At 54.4% G+C, this 20634-nt stretch overlaps 3 protein-coding genes across 4 annotated transcripts; 1 reads left to right on the top strand and 2 right to left on the bottom strand.

The window, feature by feature from the left end:
* Positions 1-2216: 2216 nt before the first annotated feature.
* Positions 2217-4887, bottom strand: PCGF1 (polycomb group ring finger 1). The gene is made up of 9 exons (XM_004369166.2): positions 4775-4887; positions 4239-4344; positions 3908-4060; positions 3324-3395; positions 3091-3196; positions 2876-2909; positions 2685-2771; positions 2439-2519; positions 2217-2348 (listed from the first exon to the last, which is right to left on the bottom strand). The coding sequence occupies exons 1-9, from the start codon at positions 4865-4867 to the stop codon at positions 2301-2303; spliced, it is 780 nt and encodes a 259-aa protein (XP_004369223.1). The 5' UTR covers positions 4868-4887; the 3' UTR covers positions 2217-2300.
* Positions 4888-10663: 5776 nt separating this feature from the next.
* TLX2 (T cell leukemia homeobox 2) lies at positions 10664-12167 on the top strand. Its single transcript, XM_004369165.1, has 3 exons — positions 10664-11063; positions 11511-11748; positions 11888-12167. Exons 1-3 carry the CDS (start codon positions 10664-10666, stop codon positions 12102-12104), a joined length of 855 nt encoding a protein of 284 aa, XP_004369222.1. The 3' UTR covers positions 12105-12167.
* Positions 12168-13780: 1613 nt separating this feature from the next.
* Positions 13781-20523, bottom strand: DQX1 (DEAQ-box RNA dependent ATPase 1). 2 transcript variants are annotated; one of them, XM_012556161.2, is made up of 12 exons: positions 20146-20523; positions 19615-19870; positions 19175-19368; positions 18409-18793; positions 17849-18082; positions 17655-17754; positions 17392-17550; positions 17116-17307; positions 15314-15433; positions 14947-15137; positions 14440-14630; positions 13781-14235 (listed from the first exon to the last, which is right to left on the bottom strand). In XM_012556161.2, the coding sequence occupies exons 2-12, from the start codon at positions 19849-19851 to the stop codon at positions 14079-14081; spliced, it is 2160 nt and encodes a 719-aa protein (XP_012411615.1). In that variant the 5' UTR covers positions 19852-19870; positions 20146-20523; the 3' UTR covers positions 13781-14078. The 2 variants fall into 2 exon arrangements, with proteins under 2 accessions (XP_012411615.1, XP_004369221.2); XM_004369164.2 differs by having other exon boundaries at positions 20150-20523.
* Between the last annotated feature and the right edge of the window lie 111 nt (positions 20524-20634).

Below are 20634 nucleotides of genomic sequence, written 5' to 3'. Positions count from 1 at the left end.
CACTTCGGAGTCCGCAGCGGGGCAGACCTGGGTGGGGGAAATAGACCCACAGACCGGGGGAGAGCGGCGCGGAGCCCGCAGCTGGTCTGCATCAGCCACCTCGGCAGAGGGCCCGCAGCTGCTGCTGCCACCGCCGCTGACAGACAAAAAGAAGGCTTCGCGGAGCTGGCGCGGGGCGGGGCAGCGCGGATCCCTCGCCTTCTCCGGATCCAGGCATCAGCGCCTTCCGCTGCTCCGTGGTCTCAAACCGTGTGTCATCAAAGGTCCCATCCCGAGGTCTGGTAGTCAGGTCTCGGGCCCTCCAATCTTTAGATGAGGCTTTCTCGACGCTGAGCTGCCGTCAAACCCCACCTGAGGGCCTCGCTCGGGAGGCGTTGGGAAAGAGACCCAGTCGGAGTGCTTCCCAACTTCCACAGCTGCTTGACCTCCAAAAGGTCCCCAGGAGCGTTTCTGCTCTCCCTACCCCCACCCCAGACTACACCTCCGCCGCAGAGTTACTCCTTGAAAACGGTATTTCGCTGAGACCCCTTTGGAACAGCCTGGGTGCCGCGTGCTCGCGTGGGCCGAGGAGCCAGCAGAGCTCAAATTCGGGAGAAGGGAGTGGAGTGCCCTGGGAAAGATATAAATTAATCTAAAACCCCGAAGATATGTACTGGTGTAGAGGTAGGCCCAAATGAAGTGGAAGCAGCTCTGATTCTGGCTGGGGGAGACATTCCTGGAGGAGGTGACACTTAGGTCTTAAAGGATGAGCAGAGCATGGACAAGGGGGTAGGGTACCAGGCGCAGGAGGCCTCGAAACAAGGCAAGAGTTGGGAATCTTGTAGACTGTATCAAGAAGTAATCATGCCAGGTTGGTACAGCATCCCCGCCCTGGTCTTCACGGTCTGCACCGCGCACCCAAGCGCTCTCCCTTGGCGGCGTCTGCAGCCTTTCACGTGCGCCTTCCTCTTGGCCTCGGCGCTTGGTTCGCGCAGAGAAGCTGTGGTTTCCCGGAAGTCCAGGGGAAAATAGCGCCCCGACAGAAGCGGGCGAGCATGTGAGCGAGCGAGCTTAGATCTTCCCCACTTGGGCTCTTTCCTTCAGGCCGTCTTCGCTCTCTTCCCCCCCCCCCCCCCCGCACAGTCCTCTGCCACCGGGCTCCGTGACTACTCACGATGATCCCCTAGTTTTTGGTGTCGTGGAGTCCGACTTCCATCAACTTGACATTTAGGCTATAAACTTGGGTTCTGGCGACTTTTATGCTGCCAGCACCACCCCGCGTGTCCCGAATTCGGCAGCAGTCCCTTTCACTTCTTTTGGAAATTTTTTGCTTAGGCCTCGGCCTGTTACTGCCCCGGTTAGGCGAGTTTGTGGCTACCTCACTGTCTGAGAGGGACTTAGAGCAAGGACATCAGCTGGGTTTATTCCTGGTGTCTAGCGCATGGCCGGCTCATATAGACTAGTGTTTGCTGAATTAGTCAATGGAACTCGCCCCTGGCTGCTTTCCTGTTTCTTGGAGTTGCTTTTGCTCTCCTCTCGACACTAGTTCCTTCTCTTTCTGAACGACCCTCCTCACCCTGCCTTCACCTAGCCCCTCTGTAGGACAACTTGCTGCATACAATATAAACAGCCAGGCCTCCAATCGACAATCCTGAGCCTTCCTACTCTCATCTGTTAGACTCCTTCTCCTTTTAACGCACCGTCATAGAACCATAGCGTAATTCTTTGCATTTTTATTTAAGATATCGCTCTTCTTCATTCCTGCAGAACCCTAGTGATGCAGTGGTTAAGAGCTATGGCTGCTAACCAAAAGGTCAGCAGTTCCAATTCATCAGCAGCTCCTTGGAAACCCATGGGGCAGCTCTACTCCGTCCTATAGGGTTTCTGTGAGTCGGAATCGATTCGAGGGCACCAGGTTTGTTTTTTGGTTCTTTCCTGCAGCAGCCTCACTCAGGCCCCACACCATAGGTACAGCATTCAAGGACAGTGACAGCTCCCCTCCAGAAAGCCTTCCCCTCACCAAAGAGCTGGTGTGGGTAGCCCGGCTTCATGACCTCACCTTCTGAGTTACACGTGTGTAGGGACCTCTCCTTTGGCAATAGTTGAGGGACCATGGACATAGAGCAGAGGTGCTCCTTCACCGTGAAACTCAGAGAATATCTGAGGCAAGCAGGATGCAGGGCAAAGCATAAGCGTGTGGTGGGACACTGAGAAAAAAGATACATTTTTTTTTTTTTAAGTTTTTATTGCAAAAAATAAAGCCACAGTTAATTTTACATAAATATCTGGGGAGGGGAGGGGACAGGGCAGGGGCTTGGCCCCTACCTCCTCTTCTCTTTCACACTGTATTGTAAGAGCAAAGGGGATGGCTGAAGAGAGAACAAGGGGAAGAAGTCGTCAGCCGAAGTGTGCTTGCCACAGGCTCCCCTCAGCCCACCTCTGCCCTGGCCCTGGCTAACCTTGCCAAACCAGCGGGAGAGCCATATCTGCTTCATGGTCATGTGGTCAGGGAGAACTTCATTGTCAAAAAGAAGCTGCACCTAGAAGGGAGGTGGGGGGCACAGTTTTAGGGACTTTCCTCTTGGGCACATGGAGCGTGGTCAGGAACTACCCTGGTGAACTCTAGACTCCGGGTCTCCTTTCTTAGCCCCTTTGCTCCCCGCCCCCACCCCCCTAAAAAAAAACCCTACTGTGGGATAACTCACATGCTGGGGATTTAGCATCAAGCGGTGACACAGGACCCTCCGGAGATGGCGAACCTCAGCTCTAACAGAACATCTGACGTATTTGTTCTGGGGTTGGGGAAGGGAGGGAAGAGGACAAGGCAGGGTGTGTGAGGGAAGAGCCACGGGGAGGTGAGTCTCCTTAGTGAGGCCCTCCCCTCAGCCCGTCTCACCTGCAGGACACTTTTATTCTTGTCTTTGCCAGAACTGGGGGGAAACAGACACAGGTTAGGGATTCCTATCTTTCCCCTTCTTCCCCACCCAGAGCCATGATATACTCTCTTCATGGGAACAGATACTCTCTCACTGCTAGACCTCTCCCCAAGTTCCCCCTTGGCTCTGGGTCATGGGCATTGTCACCGCAGACAGCCCTGGACCTGCCCCTCACCTCAGCCGCTCCAGGCATAGGCTCAGCTGTTCATCATAGCGATAGTAGTGGGCCTTAGAGTGGTCAAAACTGCTGAAGGGGAGGCCAAGGTTGCTTAGGGCTGGCTCTGAGAAAGACAGGGTAGTGAGGAGGTTGGCATGGTTACCATACCCCTCCTTCCTTAAAGAGAGTAAAACTGGGCAGGAGGAATGCTCTGGGGGCTTTCTTTTACCCTCCTGCTGCCAGGGACATACCTTCTCCGCTGGGCTGTGTGACCCGGTCCAAGCCTCGGGACTGGTAGAATTCTCGAATGCGTTTCTCTTCGCCTAGAAGGGGGTGGAATATGGAAGTACAGTACAGTGAATCTTATGAGTGCTGGAATTTGATGGAACTGCTTGGTTTTTCCAAGTCTCACAAGTTTCCTGCCTCTGACGGGGTCCTTAACCTTCTATTGTTCTTTATTAAGAATTCTACCTCATAAACACCCAGTGTGTTTTCCTTCTCTGACAGGTTTCCGCCTCACACAGGGTCCGCTCTTTCAGAGGTTTTACTGTATTAGCCCTCTCTCGCTCTTTGTCCCTCTAGCTATTGTCCCTTTACTTTCACGATTCCCGCCAAAGCCCGTCACCTCAAACTGCCACACAGCATCAGTCTCCAAGTTGTTGTTGTTATGTGCCATTGAGTCAGTTCCAACTCATAACGATGCCATGAACAACAGAATGGAACACTGCCTAGTCCTGCGCTATCCTCCCAATCACTGCTATGTTTGAGCCCAGTGTTGCAGCCACTGTGTCAATCAGTTTCCAAGAGGCTCCTCAAAATCAGGTTGGTCACTCACTATCCTGCAAGCCAGGCACTAGCTTGTACACGATGTCCTGCATGACCCGGTCCAGTTTGAGGTTAAGCAGTGGCTGTGTCTCGTGGATCTTGATGTTGCACATGGGGCAGTACTTGCTGGTTTGGAGGTACTTCACAATACAACTCTTGCAAACTGCAAGAAGAGAAAGGCAGGCTCTCAGGCACTCTGGGAGTCATGTTCATGGGCTGAATAGGGTGCATGGATGATTGGGATAGTAGAAAATAAAGTCTGAGTAGGCAGTACAGTGGCTGGCAGTCAGCTTGGTGGGGACTGGGGCCTGGAGGAGCCAGCTGGGATCCAAGGCACTCACAAGTATGAAGACACTCTGTGATGGTGGTGGCATCTACGAAGTAGCCGGCACACAGGCAGCAGACGATGTGCTCATTGAGGTCTTTGATTTTCACTCGGACCTCCTCCTGCGGACGCACCCTCTGTCACCGATCACCAACGCCCCCACTCCCCTTGCACCTTCTCAGCGTGGGGTGGGGGTCGCCTCTTCTATCAGACCCCACGACCAAGCCCCGATCCCAGCGCCGTCAACACGGGGTTAGGAGCCCGGGACTGACAATCCCCCTCCGCCCAGCAGGGGGCTCCCGGCACAGTGGGGGCTGCCTTCACGTGGACTCGCCCGACCCTCCCTTCCCGGGGGAGACTATATGACGTGGGCGGCACAATGCGCACGCGTCCTAGCCTGAAGTTTGGCAACGCAACAGAAATCGCGCAGGCGCGTTCGGTACCCTGTCTCTGCGCAGGCGCACTGGGCGCCCAGCCAGCCACCGCCCGTCCTCTATCCGCCCCAGTTCGCACCGCTAACCGACCGCAGCAATAACTCTGCCGCCCCTGCACCTCGTTCCGTAGCGGGTCCATCTTGTACACTGACTGGAGCTGGTTCCGAAGCCTCATCGCGATCGCAATCTGGCCCCCCTGAGGAGACGCCATCTTAAAAGCTGATCCCGGCCTGCCACTTCCGGTGCCGTGTGCAGGGCGGGACTTGTCTCCCAGCAACGAGGGCCTAGGTCTTTGTGGATTCGCTAAACCTCTGCAAGGCCCCGCCCATGCCCCTTTCTCCCCGTGTACTCACCTGAGCCCCACTGGCCCCTCCCCCTCCTCAATCCGTAATTAGAGAGTGTGGGGGGGTGCAGGGAGGGGTCATATCTTTTCCGTCTCCGGTAAGAATGTTCATAATAGACCCTACCCGATCTCGGGAGTAACTTTTGGAGCCTGCAAGAGACTGCCCCCCGCCAAAAGCCCCGGCTGTCTCTGCCCGCCACCACCCAGGGTCTTGGTCTCCTGTGACGAGGACCCGGTTGAAGAAGCCCCTCCAGGACCCTGTCCTCGTAATGCCGCCCTTGTCGGCTGATGAGTCCGCATTGCGGAGCTTCACCCAGATGGCGGGCCTTCCCCCCGCTCGGTGGCGGGAGTTTGTCCCGGCTTCGCGAAGTCTCGGAGAGGGTGCCTGGGAGGGGTGGGGTGGGGAGAGACCCCTAGGGACTTGGTAGTGATCCTAGCCCCCCCACCTCCCCTTGCTGCCAGGGATGGGGGGGCAGGCCCTTGTTAATGATGATGATTTAATCATCGGCGCCTGCGGAGGCCTGGGACAGACTAATGCAGAGCAGATGCTGAAGGAGGAGGGGAGAACGACGAGGACACTGCCGCACGCTTAGGCAGCCTGCCTGCGGTAGCATAGGCCCAGCCCCGCACTCTGGGGTAACGCAGGAGACCCGAGAGCTTGTTGCTGCCCTCAGAGTACTTACGGTGAGATTTAAAAGCAAGGTTAAATTTACGGTGAAGTATTGATACCAAGCGCAAGTGGAAATTGGAAAAGGGAGAGATCCCAATGGAGAACTCCGAAAGACTTTCTCGAGGAAGTGGGACTTTGTGTGGATACAGTTTAGAGATGGGGTAAAAGTGTGGTGGAAATAGAGAGGAACGGCTGAGTAGAGGGGAATAACTGGAGATAGACAGGAAGGAGGCCAAGCAGGGACTTAAGGAGTTGAGACTTTTAGCCTGAGGGCAATAAGGAGCTAGCCAATATTTTGAAGGGAGGGAGTTACCCTATGAAATGAATATTTGGTTCAGTTATCATCAGAGTGAATTGGAGTGAAGAGGCAAGAAGTTACGACATTAGTGATTTATTAATCGACTACTTCCCACTGGTCCAAGCCGTCATCATGTCAACTCTGGATGATTGCAGTGGCCTCTTGACTGCCTTCCTTTCATCCACCTCTTTAATCTATTCTCAGCATGGCAGCTCAGAGAGATTCTGTTAAAACATAAAATGGGCACGAGGAACATTTTTTGAGGTGATGGATGTGCTTATTATTTTGATTGTGGTGATGGTTTCATGGGTGCGCACATGTCAAAACTTATAAAATTGTACACTTTAAATATAGTAGTGCAGTTTCTTGTATGTCAAATATACCTCAAGAAAGCTGTTAAAAATAAAATGAATAAACCAGATTGTTTCATGTCTCCAATAGCATCCCTTTTCAATCAGAATAAAAGCCAAAGTCCTTAGAATGGTCTTCAAGGCCCTGCATGACCTCTCCCAGACACTCAGTCTCTGTATCCACACTGGACCCTTCACTGTTCCACAGACACACCAGGATATGCTCCTGCTGTGTCCCTACCTGAGTTGCTTCTTGCTCAGATATCCAAATGACTCCTTCCACCACTTCAAGTCTTTACTCAAATATCACCTCTATGAAGCCATCCCTAGTCAGTTTACCTAAATCACAACCCTTGACCATTTCACTTCTTATCCCTCTTCCTTGCTTTAATTTCTCCTTTGCATTTATTATTATATATACTACATATTTTTTATGTAAGCTCCTCAGTGGCAGGGACTTCTTCCCTGTTGTGTTCACTGCTGTATCTCCAGTGCCTAGAACAAGTGCCAGACACATAGTAGTCATTCAGTCTAAGTCTTCTAGATGAACAAATGAATGAATCTTAGTGGTGGTGATGAAGGCCTAGATTAGGATTTTATTAGTAATAGAAATGGAAAGGAAGGGCTGTCATCTGAAACATTTCAGAGGAAAGTATAACAGGAGGAAATAGCCAGGCACTTGGTTTGGGGCCTGGATGAGAGGGTGAATGAGGTGCTTAGGAGGGGAGCATGGCCTCTAGCCTGTTGGACTTAAGGTGGCAACCAGAAAGGCACATGGAACTGTCCAGCAGGCTAGGAGGACAGTGGGGCTGGAGCACAAGAAGTGGTAGGACCAGGGATGGAGGTCTCGGAGGTGTCTAGGTGGATGTAAGAGTTGAGACCATTGGAATGGGTGAAACCTGAGCAGATGTAGACAGAGATAAAGAAGGCTGAACTCTGAGCTCTGAAGAATATTCACAGTTTTAGTGGAAGAAGGAAAGCCAGTGGAGGAAAGACAGCAGTGGCTACGAAAGTCCAAAGATGCAGAATAAGACAATATTACGGAAGCCAAAAGAAGGGGCATTTCAAGAAATAGTTGGTGATCAATAAAGTAAACTATGTCAGAGAATTGACGCTGGGCCCTGGAGCTCTCTGAGAAAGGGTCAGCATAGCCAAGCCAGCTTGCAGTGGGTTAAAACAAAAACGATGAGGAAATGGAGGCAGTGGGTGTGGGCAGTAAAGAGAAGAAAAACACAATTTCTCCAGAAGAGCCAGGCGAAGATTTTTTCCAGATGATGGAGACCTGAGACAGTTGGGAGTGGGGAGGACTGACTTGAGGAGAGAAATGATGATGTAAGAGTGGGAACCATCACTGAAGGAAGGACACTGCACCACCAAGGGCAGGAAGGAAAAGAAGGAGCCAGAGGCCGTGCCTGGAGTACGGCCTCTTCCTGTGAAGCTGTAGGCTCTGAGTTGAGAAGAGTTGAGGACTACATGCTCCTAGGATATGGTAAGACAGATCCAAAGCAGTGTGTGTTGGGGTGGGGTGGGGGGCGGTGTGTGTGTGCCTCCATCTTCAACATGAATTAGCAGGAGACATCCATTCCTGAGAATCAGAGAGGTGAAGGCCAGCAGGAACTGGGTGTTTAAAGTCAAGCAGAGAAATTCCTAGGACTGTGGCTGACAGAACTGGTGCCCTCTGTTCTTGAAATGGGCGCTGGAATCCTTTTTTTTTTTTTTTTTTTTTAACTCCCTTGAAGATTTGTATGTATTACTGGATTTGTGATCATTCTCCTGAAAGGATCAATTGGAAAATCTCTGGGTGGCAGTGCCACCTGTGCTGACTTCCAAAGGCATGAGTGTACAGTGAGCCAAGTCGGCACGGTGCTGCCTTTTTCTCATTCACTGATTCACTCATTGATTCTTTCAAGAAGGATTTATTCAGGTTGGTACCAGACAGGTCCTGGAATCAGACACACTGTGCCCACCCCCTGCTTAGAGGCTTAGTCCTCAGAGTGTGGAGAAGGACCCTGAATCTGCAGGCCAGCCTTCCTGCAGAGTCTTTGTCTCTTTGCTGTCTCTCTAGGCTCTCTGTTCTCATCCTGTCCTATAACTCATACTATTTCTGAGAGTTTTGCCTCAACAGCAGAGGTCTCATGCTCCCTAGCATCTTCCGTCCACCTTTACTGCCGAGAAAGGGCGCTGGAACGTCTGTAAAGGGCTGGGTGAGGTGATAAGGTTGTTGTTCTTCCCCAGCAAAATAAAACGCATCTGCCAAATTGGCAGAAGGCGGCTCTGAGGAGGGTGGGAAGAGCTGGAGGAATCAGAAAATGGAGGCCGGCAAGGTTGGGGGGAGGATGTAACCTACTATTAATGCTCCCCCCTCCCGTCAGGGTCCACCCTCTTCAGACTAAGACTTCCCCTGAGAGCACTGGGAGGCTGGCGGCTTTGGGTCAGAAGAGAGCCCACCCCCTTCTTTCTCCTCTTTATCTTCCTGCCCAGATACCCAAATATTACTCCTGGTTCCCAGGAGAGAAAAGACTCCCTCCTTCTGCCCCAGGCGTCAGGCTGCCAGTCCATCTGCTGGGGAGAAAGAAGGGGCAGTCTTTCCCAGGGGATCCTGGAGAATCAATGGGAAGATCCATGCTCCCAGGGAGACCCATCTAGGAAACTTGGAAGGCATTTTGGCTCACGTGGAAACCCACGGCTTGGAGCTGAGCACCGAAGTGGGCTGGGGGGCGAGGGATGGCGCAGCGGGGCGGGGTCCTCAGACCACCGTGTGTCTGAGGCAAGCGGAGTTGCTCGTCCGGTGCCCACCCGCCCCGGGATGGTAGGAGCGCCCCCCTCCCCGCGCCCAGTCTCACCGGCTCTGAGGCGCCAGGGCCCCCCCGGGGCCGGGCCGGGCCGGAGAAGGTAATGTAATTCCGGCCCAGCTAACCCGATTATGGCGGCCTGCACCGGGCCGGGCGGCGGCGGGGGCGGGTCTAAGGCGCAGGGGCCCGCCCGGCGGGGGTCCCATTCCGGGGAAGACTAGGAGTTCACACACTTCCAGCTCCCGGTCCTTGGCCAGAGGTCACAAGGTCACCGAGCCGCTCCAGTCTCCCTTCACCTTCCTTCTCCGCCACGCTCCAGGCGCACTTTTGGGGGCTTGGGTGGGGTGGAGGGTCTATGGGAAATAAGGCGGCCAGGATCCTCAGAAGGCCTCGGTGAGGTCTCACATGTCGCCTGTGGCGATTTTACCCTCTCACCTTTGCGGGGTGGGGGGCATGTGAGGATAGACTTCCTAGGCGCCGAGGGTCAGAATCCCGCTGCGTGCCCCCTGCATTTACGATCCAAGGCAGAACGCCCGCCCCAAGCTCCCACCGGCCTGGGCTGGCCGGGGTTGAGCCACGGTTCCTCTTTGCTCCGATTTCGGAAAATCGAAATTCTAAGAAACACAGGGCACCAGTTACTGGCGCGCCCCGATGGGGCTGCGGGGCCCTGTGGGAGAGGCTGGAAGGTGCACCAGCATCACTGGCCCGAAGTGGTTGTCCCCCGCCCTAAGGCCACCGGACGCGTCCTGCCACCCCCTTCCCACACCTGTCCTCTTCCCCGGGCCTCCAGCTCTCCGGGTGCCGTTCAACAGCCGCCTCCCATCGCAGCTGGGATGCCACAACGAGATTTGATCTTCGAGGGCACTTAGGCGGGGACCACAACGAATCCGGGAGTCGGCAGGCAGGACTCATCGGGCGGCGAAGAGTGGGGGCTGGGGAAGGAGGCACCTGCCGAGGAAGCCGGTGAGGCCGAGGAAGTCCAAAGGCGGAGGCCGGCGAGGATGGAGGCTCCGTAAGCATCTCGGCTGACTCAGCGCGGAGCATGGTTCCTAACACCCTAGCCACCTCTCCCCCACCCCCATCCCCGCGGGTCAGTCTTCCTTACGCTTGGCGCAAACAGGCGTCTCTTCCCCTTTAACAGGCCCGGCCCCGCCCCTGCCCTACCCCCAGCCCCCACTGCCCACCCGGGGCCGATCTGTCAGTCACTGCCCCAGCCAGAGCCCGCTAACCCTCTCCACCCTGGACTCCGGCAGCGGCCCGGCACCCCGGCGTCCATCGGCGGCTCAGAGCCAGCAAGGGCACTACTGGGGCCCCGGCAGGCCGCGCTCCCCCGGGATGAGAGTCCCTGCGCTGACGGTGGACAGCGGAGCGCAAGGGCTCGGCTGCTCCCTGTGCACAGGGATGCTGCTGTCACAGGGGCCCAGGCAACCCGCGGTGGCCAGCCCCGCGGGTCCCTGAGGCTGCCGTCCCGAGCGCACTGCCGCTGGGCTCCTGGAGCTGACCAGGGCGCCCTCCCCAACCGCCGAACCTCCTGAGGTCCTCTGGCCCGGACCCATGGAGCCGGCGGTGCTGGCCCAACACAACCTCCCGCACCACGAGCCAATCAGCTTCGGCATTGATCAGATCCTGAGCGGCCCCGAGCCCCCGGGGGGCAGCCTAGGCCCCGGCCGCGGGGGCCCGGGTCATGGGGAGAATGCGGCGTACTCGGGTGGATTCCACGGAGCCTCAGGTTACGGCCCTGCGGGCTCGCTGGCCCCGCTGCCCGGCAGCTCCGGCGTGGGCCCGGGCGGCGTGATCCGCGTCCCGGCGCACCGCCCGCTGCCCGTGCCACCGCCCGCTGCAGGCGCGCCTGCGGTGCCTGGGCCCTCAGGTTTGGGCGGCGCCGGGGGCCTAGCCGGACTCACCTTCCCCTGGATGGACAGCGGTCGCCGCTTCGCCAAGGACCGGCTTACAGGTGAGGTTGTCCGGCCCCTCCAGCCTCATGCCCCAGGTTGACACGGTTTCCTCATCTCTGATCCTTTTTCCCTCAACCCAAGGTCTCCTTTCATATGTCACCCCACAGCTTATCCCAGGGGATCCTCGCCTAAGTAGGATCGCTCTGTCCCGCCGCCGCTGAGAGGCGATGGGGAGGGAGCTGCCGTCGGTGCCCACACCTCCCTCTGCATTCCCACCGTCCACACCGCGGGGAGGGCAGGGTGAAGTTATGGGGGCCATCTCTCCCTCACTCTAGGGGAAGGGCCGTTTCTTCCGAGGCCCTTTTGGCCTATGGACCTCCACTGATGCGGGGCCAAGCTTGGGGCCCGGGTAGGGTAGGGGTCCGGGAGCTCTGCGGCCTGAGCAACCGCGCTCTCTTCTCAGCGGCCCCCGCAAACTCTGCCCTGGTCCTTCGTCCTCCCCGCAGCTGCGCTCTCGCCCTTCTCCGGGACGCGCCGCATAGGTCACCCCTACCAAAATCGGACCCCTCCGAAGCGGAAGAAGCCGCGCACGTCCTTCTCACGCTCGCAGGTGCTGGAGCTGGAGCGGCGCTTCCTGCGCCAGAAGTACCTGGCCTCCGCCGAAAGGGCCGCGCTGGCCAAGGCCCTGCGCATGACCGACGCACAGGTCAAGACCTGGTTCCAGAACCGGCGCACCAAGTGGCGGTGAGGCGCGGGCTGGGCGCGGGCGGTCTGGGGCCTGGGGCAGGTCCAGGTGGTGGGGAGGCATCGGGTGGGCAAGGGCGGGCTGGGACTCACGGCAGGACCCAGTGGCCTCGCCGACCCCGCATCTCCGCCCGCCCAGGCGCCAGACAGCAGAGGAGCGCGAGGCCGAGCGGCACCGCGCGGGCCGCCTGCTCCTGCACCTGCAGCAGGACGCGCTGCCGCGGCCCCTGCGGCCGCCACTACCCCCGGACCCGCTCTGTCTGCACAACTCTTCGCTCTTCGCGCTTCAGAACCTGCAGCCCTGGGCGGAGGACAACAAGGTGGCCTCCGTGTCGGGGCTCGCCTCGGTAGTGTGAGCGACGCCCGAGCGCTGTTTTCCAGACCGAGGAGCCGCGTGGAGCTCCGGGCCTGGGTCGGTGGAGGGCGCGGCTGCTCCCTCCCCTGGGCCGGTGGCAGCGGAGCATGTGAGGAGCAGCCGGCCTTGAGGCTATCTTCGAGGGCTCCTCGGCCATCTGCCGGCTCCCAGGCTGACGTTGCACCACCCTCACCGCGCCCTCAGACTCTGCCTTTCCCGCCATTTCTCACTTAACGGCTGATAACGCGGGATGGAACCGGAGGCACCTAGTGGGCGGGACCTTCACGCTGGTAGCCAATGAGGTGCTGGGAGGAGGGCGGGCTGGCCAATGGGAGCTGCTCTTCTGAGAGACTCGGGATTCCGCCCGGTGGGAGGGTCGGGAGCTCGGGTTTTGGCAGCGAGCAGCGGCCGAATGCACGCCGGCTGGGTCTGTAAGCTGTGAAGAAAGGAGGACGCCAGCGACAGCGGAGTAATGAAGGAGGTGCCTCACCAGAGCGCCAGAGTCTGTGTCAGGAACTAGAGGGTTGTCCACGCTGGGCATCTCATCCCTCAGATGTAAAATAATCGCTAAGGATTCCTTCCAGCAACAAGACTTTGAGCCTCATGTCGTGTGTGTTCGGCCCACTGACCACGTCCTCCCACTTGGTCCTCACAACGCGCTGGGAGGTAGGCTAGACCGATATTTATGCACCGAACGAAAGAAAATCTAGGAACACAAATCTGGCTCTGGTATCTACCGAGAGGGGAGAGGATGAAGTGCTGGACAAAGTTAACGGGCCCAGTAGAATGAAGATGAGCAGAATTTGGTGAATAATTTGGAAGGGACAGGCCTAAGAAGTGTCAAAGATAATTCCAAGGTTGGAAATGTGGAGAATCAGGAAGGCAGTGGTGCTGTGGATGATGTAAGGGGAAATTGGGAAGACTGGAGCAAGGGTTTAACTCTGTAGGCAAAACTAGATCCTAGTCCTAGACAGAATAAATTCTGGAAAAGTGCCTTTGGTGGAAATCAGTTGACATCCACATAGGGGTGGAGATAGATGGAATGAAGAGAACAAATAGAATCTGCAAGGTAGGGAACTCTGAGAGGGAACTCTGAGGAAGAAAGCAGAATCCCAAGGACTTTCTTTCCACCAGATTCTACAAACATATTTCCAATGTGCAACATACTGGGGGATACCACAGTTAATAGTCCAAGGGAAGAAAAGGCGAAGTAGTGCCCAGCTTGAAGGAAAGGAGGGCATGATGTCTCTAAAGTTGTTAGAAAGACTTCAGCTTGTGGGTGGGCCAGGGGCTGCTAAGAAGCATGTTGCTGGAAAGTTGAGAGTTAGGCAATGATTGCAATAGATATAAGGCTTACAAAGAAGCAGGATTTAAGTTGTATGAGGACAAAAGGGAATGTTTTGTCTGATTCTGATAGCACCCTCATGTCTTTCTCCCCTGGAGGCTGGAGCAGTGTGATAGAGCGAATTGAGCTATAGGTAGGGCCAGAGCCCAATTGTAGCCGAACTATTTATGTTCTGTGCTACTGACAGCTACATCAGTCATAATGCAAAGGCTTGACCAGGGGTGGGAACCAGGCAGGAGGCTATGGCTAGAGGAGTTGGCCCTGTGTCTTTGATAGTATCATCTCTGACTCATGGATGTATATGGTATGCAGAACCAAACTCAAATTTGGTGTCATAGAAAAGTCTTTTATAGAGAAACAGGAAGCATAAGGATGGGTTTGGCTTAAGTTGGGGGAGGAGCATGTCACTTCCTCTCCAATGAACAGGAGACAGCCAAAGAAAGGGTCCTACACTGTGTAGATGGTAGCTTACCCTATTCCCTCTACTCCCAGCACACCATTTCTTGGGACTCATGCTCCAGGCTTTATACTTGACCCTAAACTTTGGACTTCTAAACCTGGCTGTCTTGGTGATAGCCCAAGGGAAGATCTAATGTGACGAGATGAGGTCAGTTTCATTCCTTAGGCAGGTCACTGCAGGACACAGGCATCTCCGAGTTCCTGGGTGGAGGAGGATTCACTCCCTGCTGAAGAATCTGTCATTTCTTCCCTCAGCTGGTTGAGGAGGTCTCTACTCTCACTGGGGGGTAAGTTGCTCAGGAAGTATGGGGGTGCCAACTCTACCAGCCTGACAGAGAGAGTCATAATTAGATGATCTATCTTGTCTTATAATGTAGGCTCTTACACTTCTCATCACCTCTCCCACAAACCCTCTCCCCTCAAATCATACCTTACCACAAACCACAGATTCCCTCCTCTTCTTAACTCCCCAGCCATAATTTGGTCCCAGGGAGAGGAATGGGCAGTGTAGGAGGGGTGTCAGGGAACTCACATCTGTGGTTGAATCTCAGAAACAATGGAAAGGCAGTTGTCCTTGGAAATGGAGAAATTGTGGTAAAGCACCCAAGATGGGGGTCTGGCCGGGGCCCTGCGGCTTCTGTAGCAGCAGTATGGGGAGAGCTGGGCCACATGCTTATGCGTTAGGAGCAGGTAATTTCCAGTCCCATCTGTGTCTCGGGCCACCTCATTGAAAGGAGAGAAGTTGAATAAGTGAGAGGGGAGAGGCAGACAGTAGAAAAAAGAAAAGGGGGCTAAGAATTAGTAAGGGTGGGGAAAGTATCAAAGTGAAGTATTATCTCTAAGTTTTGTGTAGTCCCTACCGTACCATATGGCATTTCCATAGTTCTTTGTACTTGAAAGCCTCAAAGGAAAAGTCTCTCCTGGTTGCAAAGAATCCTTCAAATAGCTACCTGGACCCCAGTTTCAGAGATGGCATACCAATCTTTGCTCCCTCTGTCTCTACTCCTTTTACACCCTCACCCCAACCCTTTCCCCTAACCTTGAGGAAGTATCCTGACACCAGTGCTTTCTGAAGGTCTCTGCGGTTCTGCTCGGAGCCAAAGGCTGGCTGGGACAAGGGAAGTTCAATTCGCTGCATGAGTTCTAGAAGTTCTCCCCGAACTTTACGGGCTTGGAGCAATGCTGCCCAGTTTAGACCCCGAGCCTGGCACCAAGCCTCATCCTCCCCACCTAGGAGAAGAAAGGGAACAGCTGCAATTAAAGACCCTGAGACCCCCAAAAGAACCCAACCCTTGGCCACAGGGCCTCCTCCTCCTTGGCACAGAGATCTGTCAGCAGGTTGCACACCACTTCCCATCTTTGGGGAATCTGGAATTCCATAAGAGGGTTCAGAATGAGCCACTCACTCTGTATAAAGGCTTCATACACCTGGATCAGAGAGCTGTGGTCACCATCTGTGTGCTCCAGGGCACGACGCAGAGCAGCTTCTTCTGCACAGAGCGGGGGACGGGTAAACCCAGGGGCAGCTGGAAGCAGAAGAGAGGAAGGTCATTTTGGGGAATCAGAAAGGACAGCAGTACAGTATTTGCAGAAGGTGGAGCTCTGAAGAGGTAGGAGTTCTCTCTTTGGGGGACTTTATTCAAAACACATTGATAACTACTAGGAGCTATGCACTTTATAAGACATTGAGGATAAATAAACAGACCATTTCTGCCCTCAGAGTCAGCTTAGAGACCGGTGGAAGAGAGCAGCAAGTAAGCAAACTTGATAAGCATGATAGGTGTGTGTTTGTGGTACTCTGGATGAAAAGAGGAGGGGTAGGTACCTAATCCAGGCTTTGGGTGGGGAGGGAGTGATGTGGAGGAAAAGAAAAGGACCCTAGGGCCAATATTTGAAGTTTGAGTATGAATTAGCTCAGTGGTGAAGGGGTGGGGCAGAGCTAATATTCTAGACTGCAGGAACAGCATGGCACAGAAGTAGTATCATGGCATATTTGGGGAACTGCAAGCTGCTTAGTATGGATGGAGGGAATGGCCTATGTGGCAGAGTGGCAGAAGATAAAGCTGGAGAGGTAGATATAGGCCAGGTCATGAAAGGCTGAATGTGCTGTGTGAAGGAGTTTACATTCTGTCTTGAAGGTAAAGAATAGCTGTTGAAGAGTTCTTCAGTAAGGAAGTCCCACATGTTTCAAAAAGCTAGGAAGCTACTTAAGGACTTCAGCTGAGCAGTGATAAGGATCTAACACTGGTACTGGCAGTGAGTGTGAAAAGGGGCAGATGAATTAAATTTTTTAAAAAAGAAACTGGAGAAAGATTAATCTAGAATGGTGGTAGTGGAGCTGCAGAGATGGTGGTGTTATCTGAAACTTGAAGATCCAGAGGAAGGAAAAGATTCTGTGGTGGTGGTGGTGGTGGTGAGGGAGTAATTTAAGAGAGTGCATACTCATTTGAGGTACTGTGGACTGTCCTGGTAGAAATGAGGAGTCAGATATATAAAGGTTCAGAAGAATGGTATTGTCAGAGAGATACAAGGTTTGGAAGTTTTAAGTATAAAAGTGGCAGTCCAAACCGTGGATGTTGATGAGCATGCTCAGATAGTTTAGGGAATGAGAAGACAAAAAGGGCAAGGATAGAACACTGAGGACCAATTTACAGTGGATGAGCAGAGGCCCAACAACCCGAGGAGGAGATTAAGGGAATGGCCAGAAAGGTAGGATAAAAACCACAAAGAGCAGTATCACAGAGGCTCAGGAAGGGGACAGTGTCAAGGTGGGAACTGGTCAGCACTCTCAAATGTCAAAAGTAGTTTACGAAGAATAAGGGCTCAAAACGTCCACTGGATCAGGCTGCTGGGAGGTCACTGGTGCACTTAAAGCAGTTTCAGTGGGTGGTGGGTCCTGAAGGAGGAAAGCAGTGGGCGAGGAACACATTAGATAGAAAAGAATAGAGATTAAGCTGTAGAGCTAAAGAGGAGTATAGGGTTGAGGAAGATGGGTATGTAAGTTTTAATAATAACAGCTGGGAGAGATGTAAGCTCTTGAGGGGCAAGAACCAGCAGAGAGAAAAGGCTAAAGGCGCAGAGGGGAATAACAGATTAAACCTGGTTCTTTAGGTGCTGTAACGTGGGAACTAGAGCACAGAGGAAAGGGCTAGCCTGAGGAGCAGCAAAATACAAGAGGAAGGCCTAGAGCCAGAGAGAGGATTTGTACCAGTGAGCATGGCTGCGAGGGTAAGCATCTCATCCACACAGTCAAACTCGCAGGAGGCCAGCAGGGCTTTGGCTAGCTCAGGGGGCAGGGCGAACTCAGATAGGATGACTCCCAGGTCTGACAGGTCCCCATTATCATCCAGGGCAGCCAGATAGTCTAAGTCTTCCAGTGCCTGCATTAGTGCTTCAGGAGCTGGCGAGGAAACAGAGCGTACAGGGCCTGAGGCCTCAGAGCCTGGTACTCAGATGGCCGGACTTGGGCAGGAGGGGTGCTCACCTGGCCGGTCCAGGAAGTGACACTCTCCTGTCTCTGCAATCTGTCTCCTTTTTAGTAGTAATACCAGGGGGCTCAGATTCTCCTCACACACCCTGGGTTGGGGCATTGGGGGAGCCTCTAGTTCTAGGAAGGACTCAGGATACAGGCAGATGCAGGATCCTGAGGGGAGAAAGACCTGGGAAAGAACACTGCTGTAGACTGCTCAGGGCTTGTGTATTGGTGCCTCTTCTCAGGTTTGCTCGTGGTGAGGGTAAAGCTCTCACCTGGTGGGAACCCTCTTGCCCGCAGCCGTCTTGCCTCGGCCTGACACTTGCTGATGGGCCTCAACACTTGGGATTCTGCTCGGATCTGAGGATTGTAAACCTGTCACCCGCCCCCACAACCAAGGCCAAGACAGATCAGAGTGGGCCATTTTTATCCTTACCTCCACATCCCCCCCTACGTCTCCCTCACTCACACTTCGCAGCTCCAGTCCTGAGTCAATGACATGTCGGACGGAAGGGAGGGAGAAGGAGAAGTCAGCCAGCCAGTGAGTGACCACAACCTTTCGGGCACCTGCGTCTATGTCCTCGTACACAGCCTGAACGGCTTGACCACAGCCTGGGTGAAGGGGCACCAACCGTGGGGGAAGCCCTTGGGGGTGCAGGGACCCCACTTCCCTGGACAAGGATTCACAGCACAGGGAAATTTCCTGAGGAGAGGGGTGGGGCATTAGGGAAGTTCTCACCTTTTTGGGTTAGACCCTTTTAAAAAACTGATGAAAGTTATGATCTTTTCTTTCACCCTGAAAAATGTACACTCATAAAATTGAGAGTGTTATAATTTCAGGGGTTCACTGAACCACAAATCTCTTCATTAGAGGAAATCAAAATGAAGGTAGTGGACCTCTTCACCCTGAGATCCTTGAGTCTTTCCTCAGGACTCGAGAGAGTAAATACTGCAACTCCACTGTTGCTCCCTTTCCCCAGGACAGGAAGCGGCCTACATGAGTATCCCCTTTGCAGTGCATTGTTTTACCTCCTCACTGGGCAGGTACACTAGCACGTCACCTGGAGCCTCCTCTTGGCACAGCTCAAGCACAGCCTGGCAGGCAGCTACCACCCGGTCAGCAGGGACCTTGTCCATGTAGACGAGGGTGGGACTCCCGCAAGGCTCTCTGGGAACATGCACAGTAGGGGGATTGCCCCAGAAGGCACGAAGCTTGGGTTCAAGGGCTGGGTCAGTAACTACAACCACTCTGGGATCCCCTGGGAGGTTTCCCAGCTTGGCATCTCGCAGCAGCCCCTGGAGCAAATCTGAGGCCACTGATCGTTCCTGGGCCTCATCCAACACCAGCACGCCCCAGGCTCCGATGCCCCGGGTTGAGGCCACTTCCTGCAGGAGCAACCTGTCCCAGCAGAACCTGTTGATATTGGTAGTAGCGAGCAGTCAGTGTGGACACTGGCCAGCTGCAGAAGTCCAGTGGAGCTTCTCCCCCAGAGGACCTAGATTTTGATATTGAAGGTCAGAAAGAGACCCTGTGACTGACTTCCTGAGCCTGTGGACCCATAACTGTGACTCCACTGAGGACACTTTGTTTACAGGCTATACTCCAGCTGGGAAAACAATACTTTCATGAATGTTTGCGGTTCTGGCATGAGGTTAAAAGGGCTTTATTCCGCAGTTGTGTCGTGCCTGATTTCAAGGGTGAGTTGGGCTGAGGGAGGGCATAGTGAGATAAGAAGAGTTTGTTTATACAGAGTGAGGAAAATTCGATTTGGGCCAGGCCTGCAGGAGGCCCCACCTGAGCAGGGTGTCGGGCCCAGTGCAGTCCTCCTGGGGGATGCTGTATCCAACCTCATGACCCAGTGTCAGGTCCATCTCGTCAGCTACCCGCAGAGCCAGGCTCAGTGCTGCCAGAGGATAAGGCTGCGTGACAGTTACCTGGCCCTTCTGGAAGCCCCTGGCCAGCGCAAACTCTGCACACCACTGAGGGATCTGGGGTAGGGAAGGACAACCAGTCAGGGAGATGAAGGACTTCAGTCTGATGTGCTGGGGGAGCTACGGCCAATTTAATCTCTTATTTGGGAGTCCCCTGGTCTTTCAGTAGCCACACTGGTGACAACCCAGCCCCTCTCCCTTTGCCCATCTCCCCCATGACCTCACACAGCCCAGTACCCCCAGCCCAAGGAAGGGACAGTTTCCCAGCCCCTCCCTTTGTCCACTCCCAGAATCTCCTCCCACCTGGGTGCTCTTGCCAGAGCCAGGCTCCCCAGACACCAGCACCACTCCGCTGGGGCTACTCTCCAACTGCTCCAAGAAGATAAAGCGAGCAGCCCAGATAGGCAAGGCTCGGCGCTGCTCAAGCAGCTCGTAGTAACGGGAAGAGAAAGGGAGCCCATCAAAGGGGTTTACAGCCAGTTCAGACTCCCCAGGGCTTTGGCCAGACTCTTCTGCCAGCCTGAGGGGCTGTGAAGTCATGGTGGATGTTGGGCAGGACCTATAGAAAGCAGGATGGCCAGTCAGGCCTCATATTTGGTAACTGACAGTCTTCCCACTTCAGCCTTGATCCCTAACCTCTACCCTCAGGTGCTAATGCCCTGGGGTCCATCCTCTCCAGAACTGCTTCCTGCCAGGAAACAGTGCTGGGTGTTCGAGTCTCTGACTAAGGATTATCAAAAGTGGACTATTACCCTGTAGCCAGGTAGTAAAAATCTTGTGACTAAAGCAGGGGTCCTCAGGGGCAGAAGGGCCAAAAGAATCCTGGATTCAAACCTGCTCGCAGCTCTGAGACGTGTCAGGATGGCAGCCAGTTCCAGAAGCCACCCAGCTAATTGCCACCAACTCTGACCACATAAAGTACAAAGGTAAATTCCGGTTCCAACCTGGGACTTATCTCAAACACGAATCCTAAAGCCTGGTGTTGGGGTGGTGCCATTTGCTCCACCTTATTTAACTTAGTCAGGAGCCTATGGAAAACAGGCTTCAGCCATCACACTGAGCACGTGTGAACCCTATACATGATGTGTCATGTGCTAATAAAAGGCATCTTGGGACTTGTAGTTTTGTAACTGTTTCTACACAAACCTGGGGTAAACACCCAAACTGGGATCCGGTTGCTGCTGGGTTTTCAGTTCAGTTACTCTTGGCCATGAGGTGATTTCAGACACTTCCATTCTGATCATCCTCCATAAATTCACAAGGAGACCCTCACTCCCACCCCCACAACCAAGGAAAAGGACCTGCTCAGGGCTTTTAGGACCC

The sequence above is a fragment of the Trichechus manatus genome, unplaced genomic scaffold, assembly GCF_000243295.1.
Source record: "Trichechus manatus latirostris isolate Lorelei unplaced genomic scaffold, TriManLat1.0 scaffold00004, whole genome shotgun sequence".
In the NCBI taxonomy this organism is placed as follows: domain Eukaryota; kingdom Metazoa; phylum Chordata; class Mammalia; order Sirenia; family Trichechidae; genus Trichechus; species Trichechus manatus.
This window is presented reverse-complemented; position numbering and strand designations above follow the sequence as displayed.